At 43.7% G+C, this 18,850-nt stretch overlaps 1 protein-coding gene and 1 pseudogene across 1 annotated transcript; both read right to left on the bottom strand.

Moving 5' to 3' along the window:
• Positions 1-1,208: 1,208 nt before the first annotated feature.
• LOC102860261 lies at positions 1,209-1,595 on the bottom strand (annotated as a pseudogene).
• Positions 1,596-5,619: 4,024 nt separating this feature from the next.
• On the bottom strand, positions 5,620-8,778 carry TLR7 (toll-like receptor 7). Its single transcript, XM_006892371.1, has one exon. The coding sequence runs from the start codon at positions 8,758-8,760 to the stop codon at positions 5,620-5,622; it is 3,141 nt and encodes a 1,046-aa protein (XP_006892433.1). The 5' UTR covers positions 8,761-8,778.
• Between the last annotated feature and the right edge of the window lie 10,072 nt (positions 8,779-18,850).

The following is an 18,850-nucleotide window of genomic DNA, read 5'->3' as shown; positions in this document are numbered from 1 at the left end:
AATTAGGATGCCTCAGTCCAAAGGCAACTAAGTCATGAGAAATGCAGGCCTACGAGAGAAATCCAGGTACTGCAGACCTTTTAACAGAATGTATATGGCTTAGCCACAAAGTCCTGCATGGTGGATGTGCTTGGATTGGGCCTGGGTGCGATTTCAGACCAGTGGCCTACTTCTAGCTCCCAAATGAGTCAAGAAATTTAACATGGTATCCCTGGGCGGACAATGGTTCTTAGATAGGGATTCATAAAGACGGTGCTGCACACAAAGTGCTCGATGTGCTGACTCATATAAATTTCACCATCACCAAATCCCTAGAATCTACCACACTCTGCGCCCCTCTCCCTGTAAGAAGCGGGAATGTGCACCACCCAGGGGAAGTGTGGAGCCTCAGCCGACTGGGCTTTGCCTCAGCCATCGCTACTCTGGCTGCTACAGCCAGAACAAGGAGAGCCCTTATTCTGCGGCTGAGCATCTGCTGCTTCACAATGTGCATTGGGGGGCTCTGTGGTGGCCCAGAAACCACCACGAGGCCAATCTCTAGATCTCAACAGACTGTTCCTGGAGGTTTCTTGTTCTGAGACATCCAAGTCTTGCCAATCATTTTCATTCTGGGCTTTCAAGAAATATTTGATCACTGTTGTTGTTAGGTGCCATCAAGTTGATTACAACTTACAGCGACCCTATGAGCAACAAATCTAAACCCTGCTGTCACCTGTGCCACCTTCTTCATCCTCGATATACTTTCACCCATTGGTACAGTCACTGTGTCAATCTGTCTTGCTAATTATATTAATAAATACCATACCATTAAAAGTGAGAAAGGATAAATACTAGAAAAAATGAAATCGCTGAGATGATGTTATAAGCATGTTAGAAATCAACTGCAACCTGAAATTGTTGTTGTTGCTTGCCACTGAGTTGAGCACAAATCATAGTGACCTTATGAATAGAAGACCTGAAGCCTTTCTATAACTATCATCATTTCTCAAAGTTGATACAGTTTACAGAGGTATGTTGTTGAGGAAGTGGATGCCACTCCTGCTTCCAACCTGAGATTAGGGGAGTCTTAAAGAAAGAACACTCAAGACAAGCCCAGTATCTTTTTTTTTTTCCAGTTCAATGAAAGAGACTTTATTGAGGGCCCAGGGTCATGGGGCTCAGAAGAAGGCCACCTGCAAGAGGCAAGGGAGCCAGTGAAGAGAGGGCTCTTATCTGACCTTCTTCTTGGGGCGCAGGTTGTTGGTGTGCCCACACTTCTTCTTGCAGCAATTGACAGCACGGGGATGCAGGCGAGCATAACACTTGCGGCAGATCATCTTGTTGCAGTTGTATTTCTGGGCGAGCTGACGCAAGGAAGGCTCAATAATGCCACCACGGAGACACAGCACCAGATGCAGGGTGCACTCTTTCTGGATGTTGTAGTCTGAAAGTGTACGGCCATCCTCTAGTTGTTTGCCCGCAAATATCAGACGCTGCTGGTCAGGAGGGATGCCCTCCTTGTCTTGGATTTTGGCTTTGACATTCTCGATGGTGTCACTGGGCTCGACCTCAAGAGTGATGGTCTTGCCAGTCAGGGTCTTCACAAAGATCTGCATCTTTGCGTCTGCTCACCTGCCTCGCTGTAAGTCCAGTATCTTAACTCCTAGGCTTCCTTAGTTGAAATGAGTAGAAAGGAAATGACTTGGAATGTGGTAGAGAGTACTATGGTGTCAATCAGGAAAGGTGTCGTGGGACTGCTTCTAGAAGGCCATGTTCCCTGAAACAGGCAGGAGGTTACTACGCCAGCTGAGGGACAAGGCTCTGCTTGAAACCAAAAGTCCTCACCACGCCACCCCATCCAACTAGAAGGAACCACCTGCAGCAACGGCTGCTTGCTTTAATGCTCACATGGTACACAGGCTTGGTGTGGTGTCAGAGCCAAAAAGAAAACCAGGAGAGATGAGGAAGCAAAGCAAGCAAGCAGGGAGGGAAATGACATGAAACAGACCCATTGGCCCCTAGGGCCACCCCCCCAATATCATTCTAGACTTGGGTCATTCTCTTCTACCTGTTCTTTCACCCCACATTGGTCTCTTGGTTGGCATCATGGTCCTTTGTGGCATCACTCAGTCAAATGGATTGATTTCCTATCGTGGTGCTTTCTAGAGTCCTCTTCCCTTGAGTCATGCCCTTGGGTTGTTTCCCCTCCCATGCTCTCTGCTGTCATCTGTATTTCAGAAGATAGTTTCCAGGGTTCCTTAGAGTGAAGGGCTCAGGTTGTGAACAAATGCAACATGAGTATCCCAAAACTAACTGATCCCGGGCTCTAGGCCTTCAAAGCCTCAGGGAGGGGCACACTCTCACGGTACGTCCAAGAGTCTTCCCAGAACCAGTGTTCCCTGCTCACCTCAGCACACACAGAAGAGCACAGCATAAACGGAACCACATACCCACCCTCATTTCAAAAGGGGGCCATAAATAGCTGGTACTATGTACAAAGCGATCCTCTCATTCATCCTGGGCAAGGATGAGGTGGAAGAAGAAAACCAAAATATGTTGGTTGAGGAAAAAAGATTGCACAGCATCAAACTGATGCCTTTGAGCTATAGTGCTCGAGGAGAGTACTAAATATCTCAGGGAATGTCAAAACAACAAACAGGACTATCTTGGCAAAGGATGACCAGTGTTTGCCTCGGAGACAGGGATGGGGAAAATTTGCTTCAAATAGTCTGGGCATGTTTTCAGGAGGGGTAAGTTCTCGAAAAATGGCATAATGCTGGCAAAGGTGGATGGTCAGAGAAACAGAGAAACCCTCAACATGAGGGATTGACACAATGGGAGCAACGGGGTCAAGTGTACCAGAGATGATGTAAGGCACCAAACAACAGCACAGCAAAGAAGAATGTGTGTCCTTGTTATTCCCACAACTTCTGTGAAGACCAAAGAACAAGATGGTCATGCTCTCAACTCATCCTCCACCCCCTGCTGTATCTCTGACTGCATTTAAGACACTAGCCTTACCTGAAGGAGTAACCCAACAGATTGAGCTGCTGGTAGACAGGAGGATGGAGCTAAGAGAATCTGGCTCAGAAATGGAATTTTGGTAGAAACACTCTCTTTCTTGTCTCCAAATCAAAGACATTTTCTTCCCTTTTTCTCAGTCATTACACTTGTCCTTCCTAATTTCCCCTCTACTTGGATCCCCCAAATGACCAAGTCTCCCTGAAATGTAGTATCCATCCAGCTGAGGAGGAAGGACATACCCTCAATCCAGTCCATAACATTCCTTTCATGAAATGAAGGGAACTGGATGAGTTCCAACTTTTAAACTCACAGAGATTTAGACCCAATTGGAAGCATGTGTATCTCAAGAATGTCCTGGTTCTTTCTGTTGTTACTGAGTATTACAGCTGAAAATCAAGACTGAAACTTTCTCTAAGTTGAGGTCCAGATGGGTGTGGGGGGTGGAAAGCACTGCAGGCCATGCCTTGATGGTGGAATGGAATTTATACAGAATCTGGGAGCCCCTCAAGGAGTAGAACAAACAAGACCTAGGGGGTCAGCAAAGGAGCAGTACACAATGAGAGCTTTGTGGGAGTCTTGGCAGTCACGGTCTCCTGCTAGCCCAAACTGGGGGCTTTGGATCTGAGCTGTCTATGAGCCCCACAGAAAGCTCATCGGAATTCAAAGAGTGACCCGTCATGGTTGCCAAAGGAATTAAAACGAAAGCCATCTGTTGAGGTGCTTTTGGTTATTTTCCTATAACAAACCACTGGACTTAACCTCATGTTGAAATATGCTGTGGTTTCAAAGCATATTTTCAGTTCTCGTTCCTCCTGACCCGTTTCAGAAGATGTTTGTGTTGTCTCTAGCTGCTTTATGGTTTATTAAGTGCCCAAACAACTTAGTATTATTTGGGCATTTATGAGCTTAAAGTGAAGAAAACTTATGATAAGTCAAAGTCAAATGTTTGTGATGTCACTGTCATTTTTCCCAAATAGAGAAACGTATCCATTATGTACAATCAAGCTTACAGAAACTGTATAATAAGAGTTCACACTTGTAACCCTTTGAGTTATAATGTTGGAGAGGAGAACCGAACACCTCACAGACTGCCAAAAGAAAAAACAAATACATCTTAGAGTAAGTACAACCAGGGTGCTCACTGGAGGCGAGGCTTTAGGCTTCAGGCATGTTACTGGAAGGGGCTAGTCCTTGGAAAATGACATCATGCTGGGGGATCGGCAAAAGGTATGAAGAACCTCAATGAGGTGGACTGACACAGTGACTGTAACAATGAGCTCAAGTATCTCAGCGATGGCAAGGATGGTGCAGGATAGGGTAAGTGTCAGATCCATTGTTCAAAGGGTTGCTACTAAGTTGTAGTCAACTCTACACACTCAACACAACAACAATTGCTCACTTCAGAGATTTGTTTGGGAAACTTTGACTCATTAATTAGATAATCTTTGGGAAGAATTCATAGACTGTGTATTTAAAAACATATTTAAGTGTATTTCCATATATGATAAAAACACAAGGTCTCCAAGACCGGAAGCCAGGCACATGATTTTTCAAATGGTATAAACATCTCCTTGATTCATTCCTCCCATGGAATAAAGAAGATCTGTTGGTTTCCAAACTTTGTACTCCTGGAGATTTCATTTGCAAATGGAAGTCTACGTGCCTCAAGAACGTGCTGGTTCTTTTTGTTGTCTAAGTATTCAAGCTGAAACATCATTAGTATTGAGGTCTGTAAACCTCTGTTTGTCTGGCACCCATCCCCCAATTCCAAACAGAAAGGAATCCAACTATTAACGCTTGCTGATAACTCCGAATAAACAAATACTCATGGCATCTACCTTGAGGGTTAACAATCAAAACTGTTTAATGTTGGTGGGTCATGATCTCAGATTAAAAAGAAGATCTCAGGTAATGACAAATGTATTAGTGAAGACTTACCATTATGGTGTATACAGTACTTTGCAGTGTAGATAAGAACATGTGAGTAGGTAAGTTATGACCAAAAGTAAGGAGCATCACTTTATAGGTATGCAGATCATTTTCACTTTTATTCATTCGTAGGTGTATCCTGTCTTGTGGTAGTAACGGCATCTCTCACTCCCTCCTCGGAATCCAGCAGGAGACCTCAGGAAACAGAGTGAGCAGTACCAAAGAAGTAACCATCTGCCTATGCCAACACTGGAGTCACTAGATAATGTGGCTGGCTGAGGGGTGAGCATGTTACTGGATTTTTAAGTCACTCAACCAACTCTGGTACTTTTTGATGAAGTACAGACATAGCCCCAGCAGAGTTCCTCTCAATTTCATGATTGTGTGTCTATTCATGAACCACATTTCCAGGACCATCAGAGCCTGTGTCCTCCTAATTGTATTTTCTGTGTGAGCTGAGGAGAGATGCTCAAGTGCAAGTAGACACACAGAAAGAGGAGGAAGACTCCAAGCTATATAAAGCCTCTTTTCTCAACCTCTTTGTCTAACTGGTCGCTTTCCTCTGATACTTGGCAATACCATCTCTTAGAAAAATCTCAAAACTGTCTTGGTGAGAAAATGCTGAGAGAATCTAGGCAACCAAATGTTTCCTTGACCACTTAGGTAGCCACATTTTACAAAGAAGGCCTAGGCTGTCTCTTTGAACACTTTACTATAGGCCACGTGATTGTCCATGGCCAAAGCATTTTTCAGACACTGCCAGAAGTACGGATGAGCCTGTGGGTTTGTGGGCCACTCAAGAACAGAACTCCTACAGAGCCTCTTCCGGAGCTGGAGGAATTTGGATTTCTGAAGAGGTTTCTGGAGGAATATCAAGATAATCACATCTACTTTTTCCTCTATAAGCCTCTGATGGGAAAGGTAAAATGCTATCTTGAAGTTCTGAGTCTTTGCATATCTGTTTGTCATCACAAACACGGTCTTTTTGCTTAACTGTATGCTCTGGGAAAGGTTTTCCAGAACTGGCTGCCCTGGTAACCAATCCCTTTCCTCAAGACACAAATTAAAACGTTTCTCTCTTGGGTCTTCCAACTGAACCACCAGCTCATGCAAAACCCATTCCGTCACAGCTGGATCTTTAGTGTCATACACAATGAAAGCATCGTAACAAGAATCTAGTGACAGCAGACGCTGATATCCCCTTAACTTGGCCTTGCAGAAATAGTAACTATACCACACATCCCAGAAATAGAGGTGACTTACTGTTGTAACCACCATCAGAAAGATAGCCACAGAAACGGAAAAGGAATACAGAATCAGGTTAGTCAGGTCCAACTCGCAGGTATAGAGATCCAGGGAGACCACACTCTGGCCTCTGTGTGCTCCTGGCCCCACACAAGTCACCTCAGTGGCCAGGTAAGGAATCGTGACCTCGGTGTGATTAACCCACCAGACAAACCACACAGCATCACAAGTGCACAGAAAGCGATTATGGTGCAAAAGCAACATCTCCAGATTGTTGAGGACATTTTCTGGAAAGCTGGTCTTTTGGATAATCTGGATTTTATTTGAGCTGAGGTCCAGATATTGCAAATGGAAAGCATCCTGCAGGAAATACTTGGTCAGACACCTGATTTGATTCTTCCTAAGAATCAGTCTCTTGAGGCTGCTGGAACAGTTGGCTAATCTGTCAGGGACAGTCTTCAGCTGGTTTCTGCTGAGGTCCAAAGTTTCCAGATTTTTCAGAACCTGGAGTTTTTTCCAGTTGAAGGACTTGAGTCCATTCTGGGCCAATGAGAGGTTCTTTAGATTTGGGGGCATACCATCAAAAACTCCGGGAGGCAAGAAACTCAGGGAATTTTCAGAGATGTCTAATGCTTCTAAGTTTATCAGATGCTTGAAGAATTCCAAGTATCTAGTGTCGCCATCTCTCCACATGACATCCAAGTGGTTTCCTCTGAATTCCAGAGTCTTAAGAGAGTCGCTCTCCATGGTCCTGCTGGCGGAGGTAGAGATGCCATTGTAGTTCATCATCAGTTTGGTCAGGAGTTTTAGGTTCTTTGTGAAGTTAAGCATATGAGTAAGTCCTTCGGATTCAAAATAATGGCCATTATTACTTATATCCAGAACTTCTAGATTGTGCAGCTCATTAAATGCGGTAGAGTGGAGTAAATCGACACGGTTGTTTGAAAAGTCCAAATATTTCAACTCCACTAAATGCTGGAATTCACTGCCATTCAATGTTTGGCTAATTGAGTTTCCAGATAAATTTAAGCACTGAAGAAAGGAAAGGTTTTTATAATCTGTGGACTTGATAAAAAAGATATTATTTTTGCTTAAATCCAAGGTAGGCCTATACTTATTGCATTCTTCATTAAAGGACAAAAAAGAAGGCATCTCCCTGTTTTTGAACCTACAACTCCTGGCATTCTCATCATATTTGAAATAGTACTCGTGTTCAAGGACCTGGGGTCCATAGCTGTCCACCAAAGTCCTGGTGTTAGAGCAGAAGCCAACATTACTTGAGTCTCCTGAAGGTGATATTTTATTCACGGAAAGATCTATGACTTTCAACCTCTCGAACTGTTTAAATATATTGATGTCCACAATTTTGATGAAGTTAGTGCCAAGATCAAGAACTTCAAGATTTTGAAGACTCTGTAAAGGGGAGAGGTCAGGACTTGTCAACTCTTTAAAGACGTAGCCTTTCATCCGCAAAAGTCTCAGATTTTTTAGTGAGGAAAATGCATTTGAGAGATTCATAAATGCATGATAGACCTGGAGCTCATAATTGAAAGACAGATCCAACTGGATGAGGTTGGGAAGAGAATACAAAAATCTGGCGTCAGAAATTGTTTTGGCTAGGTAGTTTTGGGAAAGGTCTAGCTCCTCGAGTTTGCCCAGGTTTTGAAACAATCTTTCAGGCACAAACTGAAGTGAGTTACTATGTAGACGTAAAATTCTTAATTCTTGTAATGCATCAAAAGCATTTTCCTGGATCTGTAGGGGAGCATTATTTTCACAGGGTATGCAAGGGTATGGCACACTGTAACAACGGGGGCAATTTCCACTGAGGTCCAGAAGTTGCAGCTGGTTGAGGTTATTAAAATCACCTTCTTGGATTTTAGTGATCATGTTGTTGTAAAGATAGAGCTCCATTAAAGAAGATGGCAAAACAGTGGGGACTGCAGTGATGTTGTTATCTTTCAGTGACAGCACTTTCAAATTCTTCAGGTTCAGGAAGGCATCTTTTTCTATTGAGAAGGAAACGTTACACGGGTTGCGAAAATAACAGTTTTGGCCCAGGTACAGCATTTCTATGCTGGCCAGTTCTGTTACGTTTTCTTTCGTGATGGAAGAGATGGTGTTGGCTTCAAGACTTAGCAGCTTTAAACTGGAAGGCAAACCCTGAGGGATCTCTAGAAGCTGGTTTCCATCTAGGTAAAGCGCTCTTAAAGACGTTAGTCCACTGAAACTGTGGGGTGTAACTTGCAGTCTCTTGGTGCAAATGCGGTCTTTGGGCCCCAGTCGAATAGGTACACAGTTGCATCGGAAGTCAATTTCAATGAGATGTTCCAGCTGGTAGAAGGAGGCTGGGGAGATGGTTGGGATGTGATTGATGGTGAGAGTGAGGTTGGTGGCATTGCTGGGAATACCTCTGGGGATCTCTGTAAGGTGCTTGTCTGTGCAGTCCACGATCACCTGATCCTGGGACACGTCCACCTTGACATCACAGGGGAGAGTTTTAGGAAACCATCTAGCCCCAAGGAGTCTGGAAATGAGGATCACATTCAAAAGGATAAGAAACGATCTATTCACTGTGCACATATGAAACACCTGAAAGTACAAGAAATAAGAGATTACCATTTGGAAGAATTCTGTCAATCAAAATTGAGAATCCCTATTTGGGGCCTTTCTCTTGCTACATTTTCACAGAAGCAATTCTAGTGTTGTCCTCAACTGTGTAAACAGCACCTTTAGGTCATTTTTGAGGTTTTTGATAGTTCAGGTACATATTTTCCTTTTAGCATTTTAGATTTTAATGTGGACACAGCTCTTGAGGTGGCAGGAGCCACATTTTCCGATTCATTGTTACTTAGAATGTCACAATGGAAGAGACTTTGTATGGCAGTGGGAACTTGGGAAGTTTAAGGAAGGTTAAAATGCAAATGCATGTGGGAATAACAACACATTAAAACTTTAGTATACAACTTGTTTGCTTCTAAGCCCTGGTCCACATCACTTGTCTTTCAGAACACTAAAGCATCATGATATTCTAGGTAAGGGAGACTGTTGTCCACATTTTATGGGTTGAAACATAGCTCAGCAATATTAGCTGGCGGGCTGATGGACACTGAAGACCTTTTGAATCCTGCCCTTTTGACACTGCCATTCTCTCAGCTTGCTCTTCTCTTGGACTGATTTTGGAAATCATCTCCAACATGATTTTAAAATGAGCCTTCTCCCTTGGATTCATCCTGTAAATCCATTTGGAGATGAGTGAGTCAATGAATCAAGGCAGTGCTTGGGTGACCTGGAATCAGGTTACTTCAGAGTGAAAGGTGAGCAAACAGTAAATAACGATACCCAGACTACTGGGATAAGTTGAGATATAATCAGGGAGCGCAGTATGTGAGCACCTAGCACAAAGGTTCTTTTGCTAGCACAAAGGTTAGCATGAAGGGTATTGGGAGCCCGGGAACAAAGACTTACAAGGGAATGTGGGCGACAGTGATCAGCTTTACTAATGTCACCATATTACCTTGAACTTACTTGAACTTTTCCTTTACCTGAGAAGGTAGTTTAACCAAGTTTCACAATTCCATCCACATGTCTAGAACGTCCTTTGTTTGTTTGTTTGTTTAACTGTTGCTTGTACAGCTTGTATTTCTACAGCAGGATTCTGGCTGGGTTGATGTTTCTGTCCTCTCAATGACTAAATCAACCAATCATGTTGGTAACTAAGAAACTAAAGTCTTAATCCTTCTGAAGAAATAGTGTCCTGTGGCTTTTTTCCTTCTAGTGCAAGACAGCTTGGAATAATCTCAGAGTGCTTATTTAGTGACATGTCTTCATATATTTAACATTTGTTGGAGTTGAAGGTACAAAATGGACCTTTCCTCTCCATCAGGAAAAGCATTCGCTGAGCCCAACTGGCTTCCTTCATCCTCTCGGCTTTGCTATTTTACCTGATGCCGTGACAGCTGAGAATGAACTAACTATTCCAACTCTGACCCATTCCAAAGTCTCATCATTGTACTCAGACCATTTCTCTTCCAAATCATCCTATGCATGTATCAACAACCCCAAACACTAACCAGACATTCCCTCACTCACTGACTGCTGCTGCTCAGTCAGCTCCAACTCACTGCCATTTCCACTGGGTTTCTGAGGCTGTGAACTGCAAGCTGGAGAAACACTGTCAAACTTGCCCCCTTAGAGTTGCTGCTGGATTAGAACCACTGGAGGTGTACAGTCCTGGGTTAGCAGTGCAACTCGTTACAGACTATGCCATCAGAGCTCCCCCATCAGCTAGAAACTTGTTCTGAATTTTGAAATACTTTATCTTTTAAATGTTACAGGATGAATCTAAACCTTTAAAAAATTATCTCATGAATTAGGTGCTCTCGAGTCGAGTATAACTCATAGAAAGCCTAGGAACAGATTTGATCCCTGTCTCATCCTGTGCCATCCTCACAATTTCTGACACACTCAATCCCATTGCCATAGTGACTGTGTCAATCCACCTGGTCGAGTTTTTCTCTCTTTTGCTGCCACTCCACCTTTCCAAGCATGATGTCCCTCTCCAAGGAACAGCCTCTCCTAGCAACATGGCCAAAGTATATGAGACTAGGATTTATCATCTTTGTCTCCAAGGAGCACTTTGGCTGCACTTTCTCCAAGACATATTTACTTGTTCGTTCTTATGGCAGTGTATGTGATATGCTGTACTTTCTCCAACATCACATTTCAAAGGCATTAATTGTTCTTCTGTCATCTTTATTTACTGTCCAGTTCTCAAAAATCTAGCAAGTGATTGAAAAGACCATGGCCTAAATAAGGACCACTTTAGTCCTCAAACTGACATCAGTGCTCCTTGATAATTTGGACTGGTCCCTTACTGTAGGCTTTCCCAGCGCAGTATGTCTCCTGATCTTCTGACTGCTGGTACCAAGTGTATTGCTTGTGGATACAAGTAAGATGAAGTTGTTGGCAAGTTCAATCTTTTCTTCATCTATCATGATATTGCTAGAAGTCCAGTGGTGAGAATTTTTGTTTTCTTGACATTGAGATGCAATCTAGTCTTCCATATTTTATCTCCTATCTACTTGTGTGGGAGCACCGGTGACCTAGTGGTAAGACACTGCAGTGCAATCCCAAAGGCATGTGGTTCAAATCCACCAGCTGCTCTGTAGGACAAGGATGAAAAACTGCTGGAGGGTCAGTGATGGGTTGGTTCCAACACACAACAACAACAATAACCACAATTTACTTGTGTAGGCTTATCTTATATGATTTCCTTACCAGTTTCTCTAATCCCTAAGTCCTTCTTGCCATTCCCCCTGGACTTCAAATCCACACTTCAAGCACCCTTTGCTACCATCTTCATTCATCAAACTATCCTTTTAGGCTATTCTTTCAAAAGGATTCACCCAGACTCCTGGGAAGAAATGGCAATAGGCTAAGGGGGCACAGAAAGACCTTAGGAAAATATGGGACATCTTCCTAGAACAACAATCTTACTCAAAGATTTGGAGAAAATATGCCCCACTCAGGGTCGGAGGGTGGAGTAGAGATGAAGTACAGCAGAGGTGGAAGAGGGAGAAGCAGAGCGATTAGGTTGTATGGTTCCTGATAAAAGGACCTGAAGCTCTAGACCCTATTCTCAGCTATGATTCTATCAGAAGACATAATGGATTCACAGATGGATTCCCAATTAGGAGACAATAGGAAGTGCTGCTAAGAGCAGTAGTGTGGACTAGAGAGTCGAGTTATATCCCAGAGAGGGACAGCATGGAAATCATGAGCCAAGTGTCCTCTTCCCCTCCCATTTCCTTGACCCTAATAAGATCCTGGGAAGAAGTGGGAGAAAACTGAGCTTCACAGGACTCGCCTTGTTGTTGTTGTTAGGCGCTACTGGGTAGGCTCCAACTCGTAGTGACCCTATTTAGGAACAAAACCGTGCATAGTCCTGCACCATCCTTACAATCTCTATTGTGTTTAACCCCACTGCTGCAGTTACCGTGTCAAGCCACCTCACTGAAGGTGGATTCCTTTTCTTCCTGACCTCTACTTTTCCAAGCATGATGTACTTTTCATAGGACTGGCCCCCTCCTGACAACATGCCCAAAGTTTGTAAGACAAAGTCTCACCATCCTGGCTCCCAAGGAACATTCTGGCTAGGAATTCTTCCAAGACAGATTTGTTTGTGCTTTTGGTAGTCTATGATGCATTCAATATTCCTTACCAACACCACAATCCAAAACATTGAAGATACCATGGCTTGGATCAGGCACACCTTGATCTTTAAATAGGCATCCCTGGGTTTTTTTTAGCCATTTAAAGAAGTACTTAACAGATAGTCCCAAGGCAGTACACTGACTTCTTGACTTCTGCTTCCATGGGTGCTTATTGTGAATCCTAGTCTAACTATTTTTGTGACCAGGGAAAACGGAGGCTTTAGGATGAAGAGCGTTCCTTTAGAGACAAATAACATCACATTTAACCTACGGTGTGTTGGTAAATGCTTAACAATTGGCTTTACTCCTTTTCCCCTCAAAACCACTAATCTGTTGAGTATTAATTCCTGGAAGTTACCAATTCCCACAGTGTAAATACTCTGATCATGGCCAATTTTGAGTTACCAGTGTGATGCTAGAGTGCAGAGCTGGGAAGCGAGGTACAGCATCATGGTCATGAACATGAATGAACAAGATACAGCACACATAGCAGCCCTTACCACACCCAAGGCTGTCAGAATTTCAGCCTCTATACACTGAAAAATTCCAAGGTTGCTGTTGTAGTCATTACTTGTGGTTGAGTTGGAACTGACTTCTAGCTGACCCTCCAGTAAGTTTTTAGAGGCAGTACATGCATGGGAGGAGAATGCCCATCTTTCTCCTACAAAACAGCTAATGAATTAGAACCGTGTTCCACTGGGTTGGCGGTGCCACTTCTTACCACTAGAATATAAAATCAACAAGAGTCCTTCCCTCCCCCCCCATAATTTTTCTTGTACCTTATCCACTACAATCATCCCCTCATAGACCAATTTCTCATCAGGTCTCACATGTAGTCCTGAAGAACAAGGGAACACAACATGGTTTAAAAACAGGAAAGGTCTGCATCAGGGTTGGATCTTTTCACCATACCTATCCAATATGTGTGCTGAACAACTAATCCAAGATTAGGACTTTATGAAGAATAATGTGGCATGAGGACGGGACAAAGACTCATTAACAACCTGCAATATGCAGATGATACAACCTTGCTAGCTAAGAGGGAACAGAACTTGAAGCATTTACTGATGAAGATCAAAGACTACAGCCTTCAGTACGGCTTACACTTTAACATAAAACAAAGATCCTCACAACTGGACCAATAAACATCTTGATTCACAAAGAAAACACTGAAGTAATCAAGAATTTCATTTTACTTGGATCAGTAATCAGTGCCCATTAAAGCAGCAGGCAGGAAATCAAATGAGGAACTGCACAGGGCAAATCTGCCACTAAAGGCCTCTTTAAAGTCTTAAAAAGCAAAGGAGTCATTTGGAAGACTCAGGTGTGCCTGTTCCAAGCCATGGTATTTCCAATTGCCTCGTATGTGCTGGAAACTGGGCAATGAACAGGGATGACTAAAGAAGAAATGATGCCTTTCAATTGTAGTGTTGGCAAAGGATACTGGAATACTGCGGACTGCCAGAAGAATGAGCACATTTATCTTGGACGCAGCATACCCAGAATGGTCCTTAGCAACCAGGAGGGGCTGGGATTCCTCTCACCCGCTTTGGTCTTGTTATCAGGAGGAGCTAGACTAGCCCTCTGGAGGAGGAGGACATCATGCTCGGTGAAGTAGAGCATCAGCAAAAAGAGGGAGATCCTCAACGAGACGGGCTTATACAGGGGTTGCAGCAATGTGGTTCAAACACAGCAGACTGTGAGGATGGTGAAGGACAGGCAGGCGGTGTGGTGTTTCCTTCACTTGTAAACGAGGCTGCTAGGAGTTGGGACCAACTAGATGATGCCTAACAACCAAACAAATACCTGTGGTTATAATCCCATCTGAGAACTGGTTTTCTGTGTTATGTTAATAAGACAGTATTAGTGCAGAACGGAGCTCTGGTGACCTACTGTCAGGAAGCCGTGCTGCAATCCTAGAGGCATGTGGTTCAACGCCACCAGCTGCTCTGTGTGAGAAAGATGGTCAATCTCTTCCTGTGCAATTACCTGCCACTGAAAACCCGCCAGAGGATCAGCTATGGGTCGGTTCCAACTCTATGGTAAACAACATTAGTGCAGAAGGCATGCCAAGTACATTTCTTTGAAGATAGAAAAAAAGATTAAACAAGCAAGGGAACAAGCAGATGTGGGGAATCCTAGATGCCGCACCACATGCAGAGCACCAAGAAGCCAAGGAAAAGAATTTGAAGTGCTTGGGACCCTGAGCTCACAAAGAAGCCTTCCTCTACAGCTGACACCTGATGCCAACCTCTAGCCCCAAAAACCATGAGAAGAGATTTCTGTTTGCCATCCACTTGCAGTGTTTCTGTTACAGCAGCACCAAGCCTTGTCCAAGTGAGAAGCTAAAATAGGTGGCAATGATGTAGTTAGATTGTAGGCAACAGACGCTCCCCTCCTGGAGCCCGGAAAGCTTGGTGGCTGTGCTTCCGTGGAAAACAGAACATGTGTCAACAACTAGGGTACGTGGCGGGTGGTATTCACAATGATGATGTATGGGCTTTCTCACTGCTCTCAGCAAGTCCTATGGAAAATAGCTAGGACTGAAATGAGCCACTCTATAAACAGGATTGGAAGAAAATACAGCTCTGCTGAGAGCTCTTCTCTACCTGCTGCCCTGAACTCTAAGCTCACTAACCAAACTCATTCTTTCAAGTCTATTCTGACTCTTTAGTGGCCCTATAGGACAGACTAACATTCTCCCATTGCATTAGTGGGGCTGTAAATCTTTATGAAAGAAGAGTGCCTCTCCTGAGCCTGTGGAGTGGCTGGTGGGTCCTAACCACTGGCCTTCTGGTTATCAGCTGCCTGTTTAACCACTGCATCATCAGGCTCCTCTGAATTAAGAGTGCCTTAATTTGGGACCTTGCAGGGTTGAAAAGGCCAACTTCTTGACTCTAAATGAAAGCAGATGGAACAGTCAAAGCAGCAGCCTCAAGCGGTGCTAAGAGTGTGCCCATGCACATGTTTTCCAGCACTTTTCATGAAGCATTTCCTAGAAAATGAAAGCCAGTCTGGGACAAAGATGCCATTAGAGCGTAGCCTTCCCCTTGACTCATCCAGCCTCTGGGTAGCTGTATTGAATTGGGGGCAGGGGGGTGAGCAAGCAAGCAGTATGGAAGTGTGGACAGAACAGTTTTTATACTTGAAATTATCAAGAGCTGCTCGAGCTAATGTGACAAACACTAGTCACACGTGGCTGTTCAAATGAAATAAAAATTCACTTCCTCTATCACACCAGCTGCATCTCATCTCCTGTGCTCAGATCCCTCATGAGTCCTGGGTCTATTGTATTTGATGGCACTGATGCCGAACATTTCTATCACCCAGAAAGTGCTACTCAGCAGGATGGATCTAAACCAGGCACTGACAAACTTTTTTGGTAAAGAATCCCATAGTATACATATTAAGCAAATATGAGACAATTATATAATCATTTGTTAAAGAAATGAGCCAAAGAAGGCATCTCTGTAAAGACTCATGTTGTTTACGTCTTCATGTCAAGACAGGGGCTGTTCCATCACACGCCCATGGTCCATGAGTTGACTGGGTCTCATGGCGACCCTCCACTGGGTTTCTGAGGCTGTAAGACTCAATGGGAGGAGGTTGCTCATCTTTCTCCCAATGAGTGATTAGTGGATTTGAACTGCCGATCTTTTGGTTAGGAAGGCACACATAAAGTACCATGTCACCAGGGCTTCTGCTAGTACACATTTTTAGGTCCATAACCTTCTTTAGCTTTATCTCTGTTCTATCATTATGATACCTGCTACCTAAAGAATGCAAGAGGAATATTTGCTGACTAAATCAAAGGCTTTGACCTTTCTTAAAACCCCCTGAACGGCACACGCATGAACTGGCACAATTACCAGGGTTTTCCCAAAGATCAGCTTTTGACAAGGGGGCAAGGAGACACCTGCAGGAACCAGGCCATCTCAAGGATGGACTGGAGGTGGGAAGATGCCACAGGAGACAGGGCATGGTGACTGACGAAAGACTTGAGGTAGAGCTGATGAGTGACTTTCTCATTCCTTTTCTTAGCTTTGTGTCCTTGAACCTGAAACCTCATTTGCCTTTCCTGGAAAAAATCCCAGCCAACACGGGAGGATCTCCGTGCTAGCTCAAAGTGCACTCACTGGCCTTTGTAATGTCCTGTACCTAAGTGCCCCCAGGCAAGTGGTTCTTGCCTCTGTAACCCTGCTGCCCTGGAAGCTGGAATTTGGTGATACCAGCTGGTCAGTATCTCTAAATTAGCGCCAATGGGAAGATAACTGCTATGAGGAAGTCTGGCTGTGACTCTCAGATACGTGAGGTGGGAATAAAAGGAAACCATTTGACTAGATGAACAGCGCCTGCCTCAGTTCATTATAAGTTTAGAAGCTTTCCAAACAGAAAAGATGTTATTGTTGTTTATTGTTATGTACTCCAAGTGAAACCAACTCATGGCTGACCTATGACTCTAGTGGGTTTGCAGAGACAGTAGATACATATGAGGAGATTGCCCATTTTTCTCTTGCGGACCAGCTGGTGGATTTGAACAATTTGCCTTTGAATTGACAGCACAGCTCTTGATCAGTAAATATTGGGAAGATTTATTTTTGAGGCAGGGAAGATTATTTTTTTAAATGTGAAGCATTCTTTAATTCTTTATGTGTGGACATTTTCATTTCCAACCCTCCGGGATCTGCCCACTTCAGACTTAGGCTGGAATCACTGCTTCAATTAACACATTGAACAGTTAAAAAGACAATACAATTTAAGCATTCAGCATGGAGCCAGTTTTACTGAATTTGTTGCAAACAAGCAGAGTTCTTTTTGGCTCTTTGTTTTGGCCCCAGTGCCATCAAGCTGTCTCTGATTCATGACAACCTCACGTGTTGCAGAGGTAAACTGTGCTCTATGCAGGTTTTTCAATGGCTGATTTATTGACAGCAGACAACCAGGCTTTTCTTCCAAGGCACCTGGAGATGGACTTTAACCTCCAACCTTCCACTTAACAGCTGAATGCATTTGCCATTTGCACCACCCAGAAATTTCTCAGTGATGATCCATGAGACTATTTTATCAATGTCTAAATTTGAAGGCATCCTAAGCATTACTCTAATAATAAGGAATGAAATGCTTATGTATTCCTCCAATGACTTTTATTGGGCCCGTAGACTGGGGAGGGCACTGTGCTAGACACAGCAGGACAACAATGATGAGTCAGACACCATGTCTGCTGCACCCTGCACTGTCTGTCTAGCTCCTGAGTAAAAAGCTCTGTCCGCTGTCTGGGAAATCCAGGGCAGAAAGAATACAAAGTAGCTGGACAGGGCTGAAGATGGTACTGCCTGCTGCCCCTTCAGCACAAAGCTTTGCTAAGCAACCCCGCAAAGGCTAAACATACAGTCATATATTGCACTGTGTTCCTCAAAAACCTACGCTTAAATCCTAGCCCCTGGACCTGCGCCTAGACCTCATTTGAGGGAGAGAGTCTTTCTCTGAAGATAAAAACTAAAACCAGAGCCACTGCCGTCAAGTTGATTCCAACTCAGAGTGCCTCTCCATCAGGTTTACGAGCCTGTAAACCTTCACAGGAGGAGATGGCCCACGTTTATCCCAAGGAGCAGTTGGTACATTTGAACAGATGACCTTTCGGTTAACAACACAACAGATAACATACCATGCCACCAGAAGAGTCTTTCTTTGAAGATTTCGATAAGGCTGGATCCTAGTCCCAATCTCTTTTCCATGGGGTCTTAGAAAATGGGAGATCAGACATCAAAACAGAGTCACACAGGAGAAAAGGCCGTAGAAAAATAGATCTGCAGGCAAAGGAATGCCAGTGACCGTGAGAAATCAGGAGAGAGGCATGAAGCAGTCCCTCTCTAAAAGCCAGAGAAAGAATCAACGCGGACATGATTTGGAGTACTAGCCTCTGGAGCTGCAAGAAAAGAAATGTCTGTTCTTGAAAGCCACACTTTTTGTGTGTATATATGGTATTTTGTTAAGGCATCCCTAGAAGGCTAGAGGGAGAGAGAAAAAGAAGAAAACCCTCAACGAGATAAGATGGAGTGAAGTGGTGGCTAAAACAATGGCTTCAATGCAGATGGTGAGCTTGGCGCAGGACTGGATGGGGTTTTGCTCAGCTGGACAGAGAGGCAGAGAGTCACAGCTGACTCAAAGGCACCAATAGCAGCAAGAAGGCTAAGGCACACAACTACTTGGGTGAATTACCTGTAAGGCAGGACTAAAAGTTCATGTTCAGAATACATTTGTGTGTGTGTGTGTGTGTGAGAGAGAGAGAGAGATTTTAGATTCCCACCAGAGATATGGTAGAGACAAGATTACTAATTGGGAGGGGAATTACCAAGATTACGAAGAAGTTTCTAATTTTAATTTCACAGATGGCATTTTTAATCTTTAAAATGTTGCAAGCTTGCAAGATTTATGAATGTACCCTGAGAAGTCAGGAC

This window comes from Elephantulus edwardii, unplaced genomic scaffold (assembly GCF_000299155.1).
Source record: "Elephantulus edwardii isolate Elephantulus edwardi_28Jun2011 unplaced genomic scaffold, EleEdw1.0 scaffold00115, whole genome shotgun sequence".
NCBI lineage: Eukaryota > Metazoa > Chordata > Mammalia > Macroscelidea > Macroscelididae > Elephantulus > Elephantulus edwardii.
The sequence above is the reverse complement of the archived record's forward strand: the minus strand, read 5'-3'. Positions and strand labels throughout refer to the sequence as shown.

Bases quoted from the DNA above. Each gene is read 5' to 3' on its own strand.
- TLR7 (XM_006892371.1), bottom strand. From the start codon at position 8,760: ATGTGCACAGTGAATAGATCGTTTCTTATCCTTTTGAATGTGATCCTC.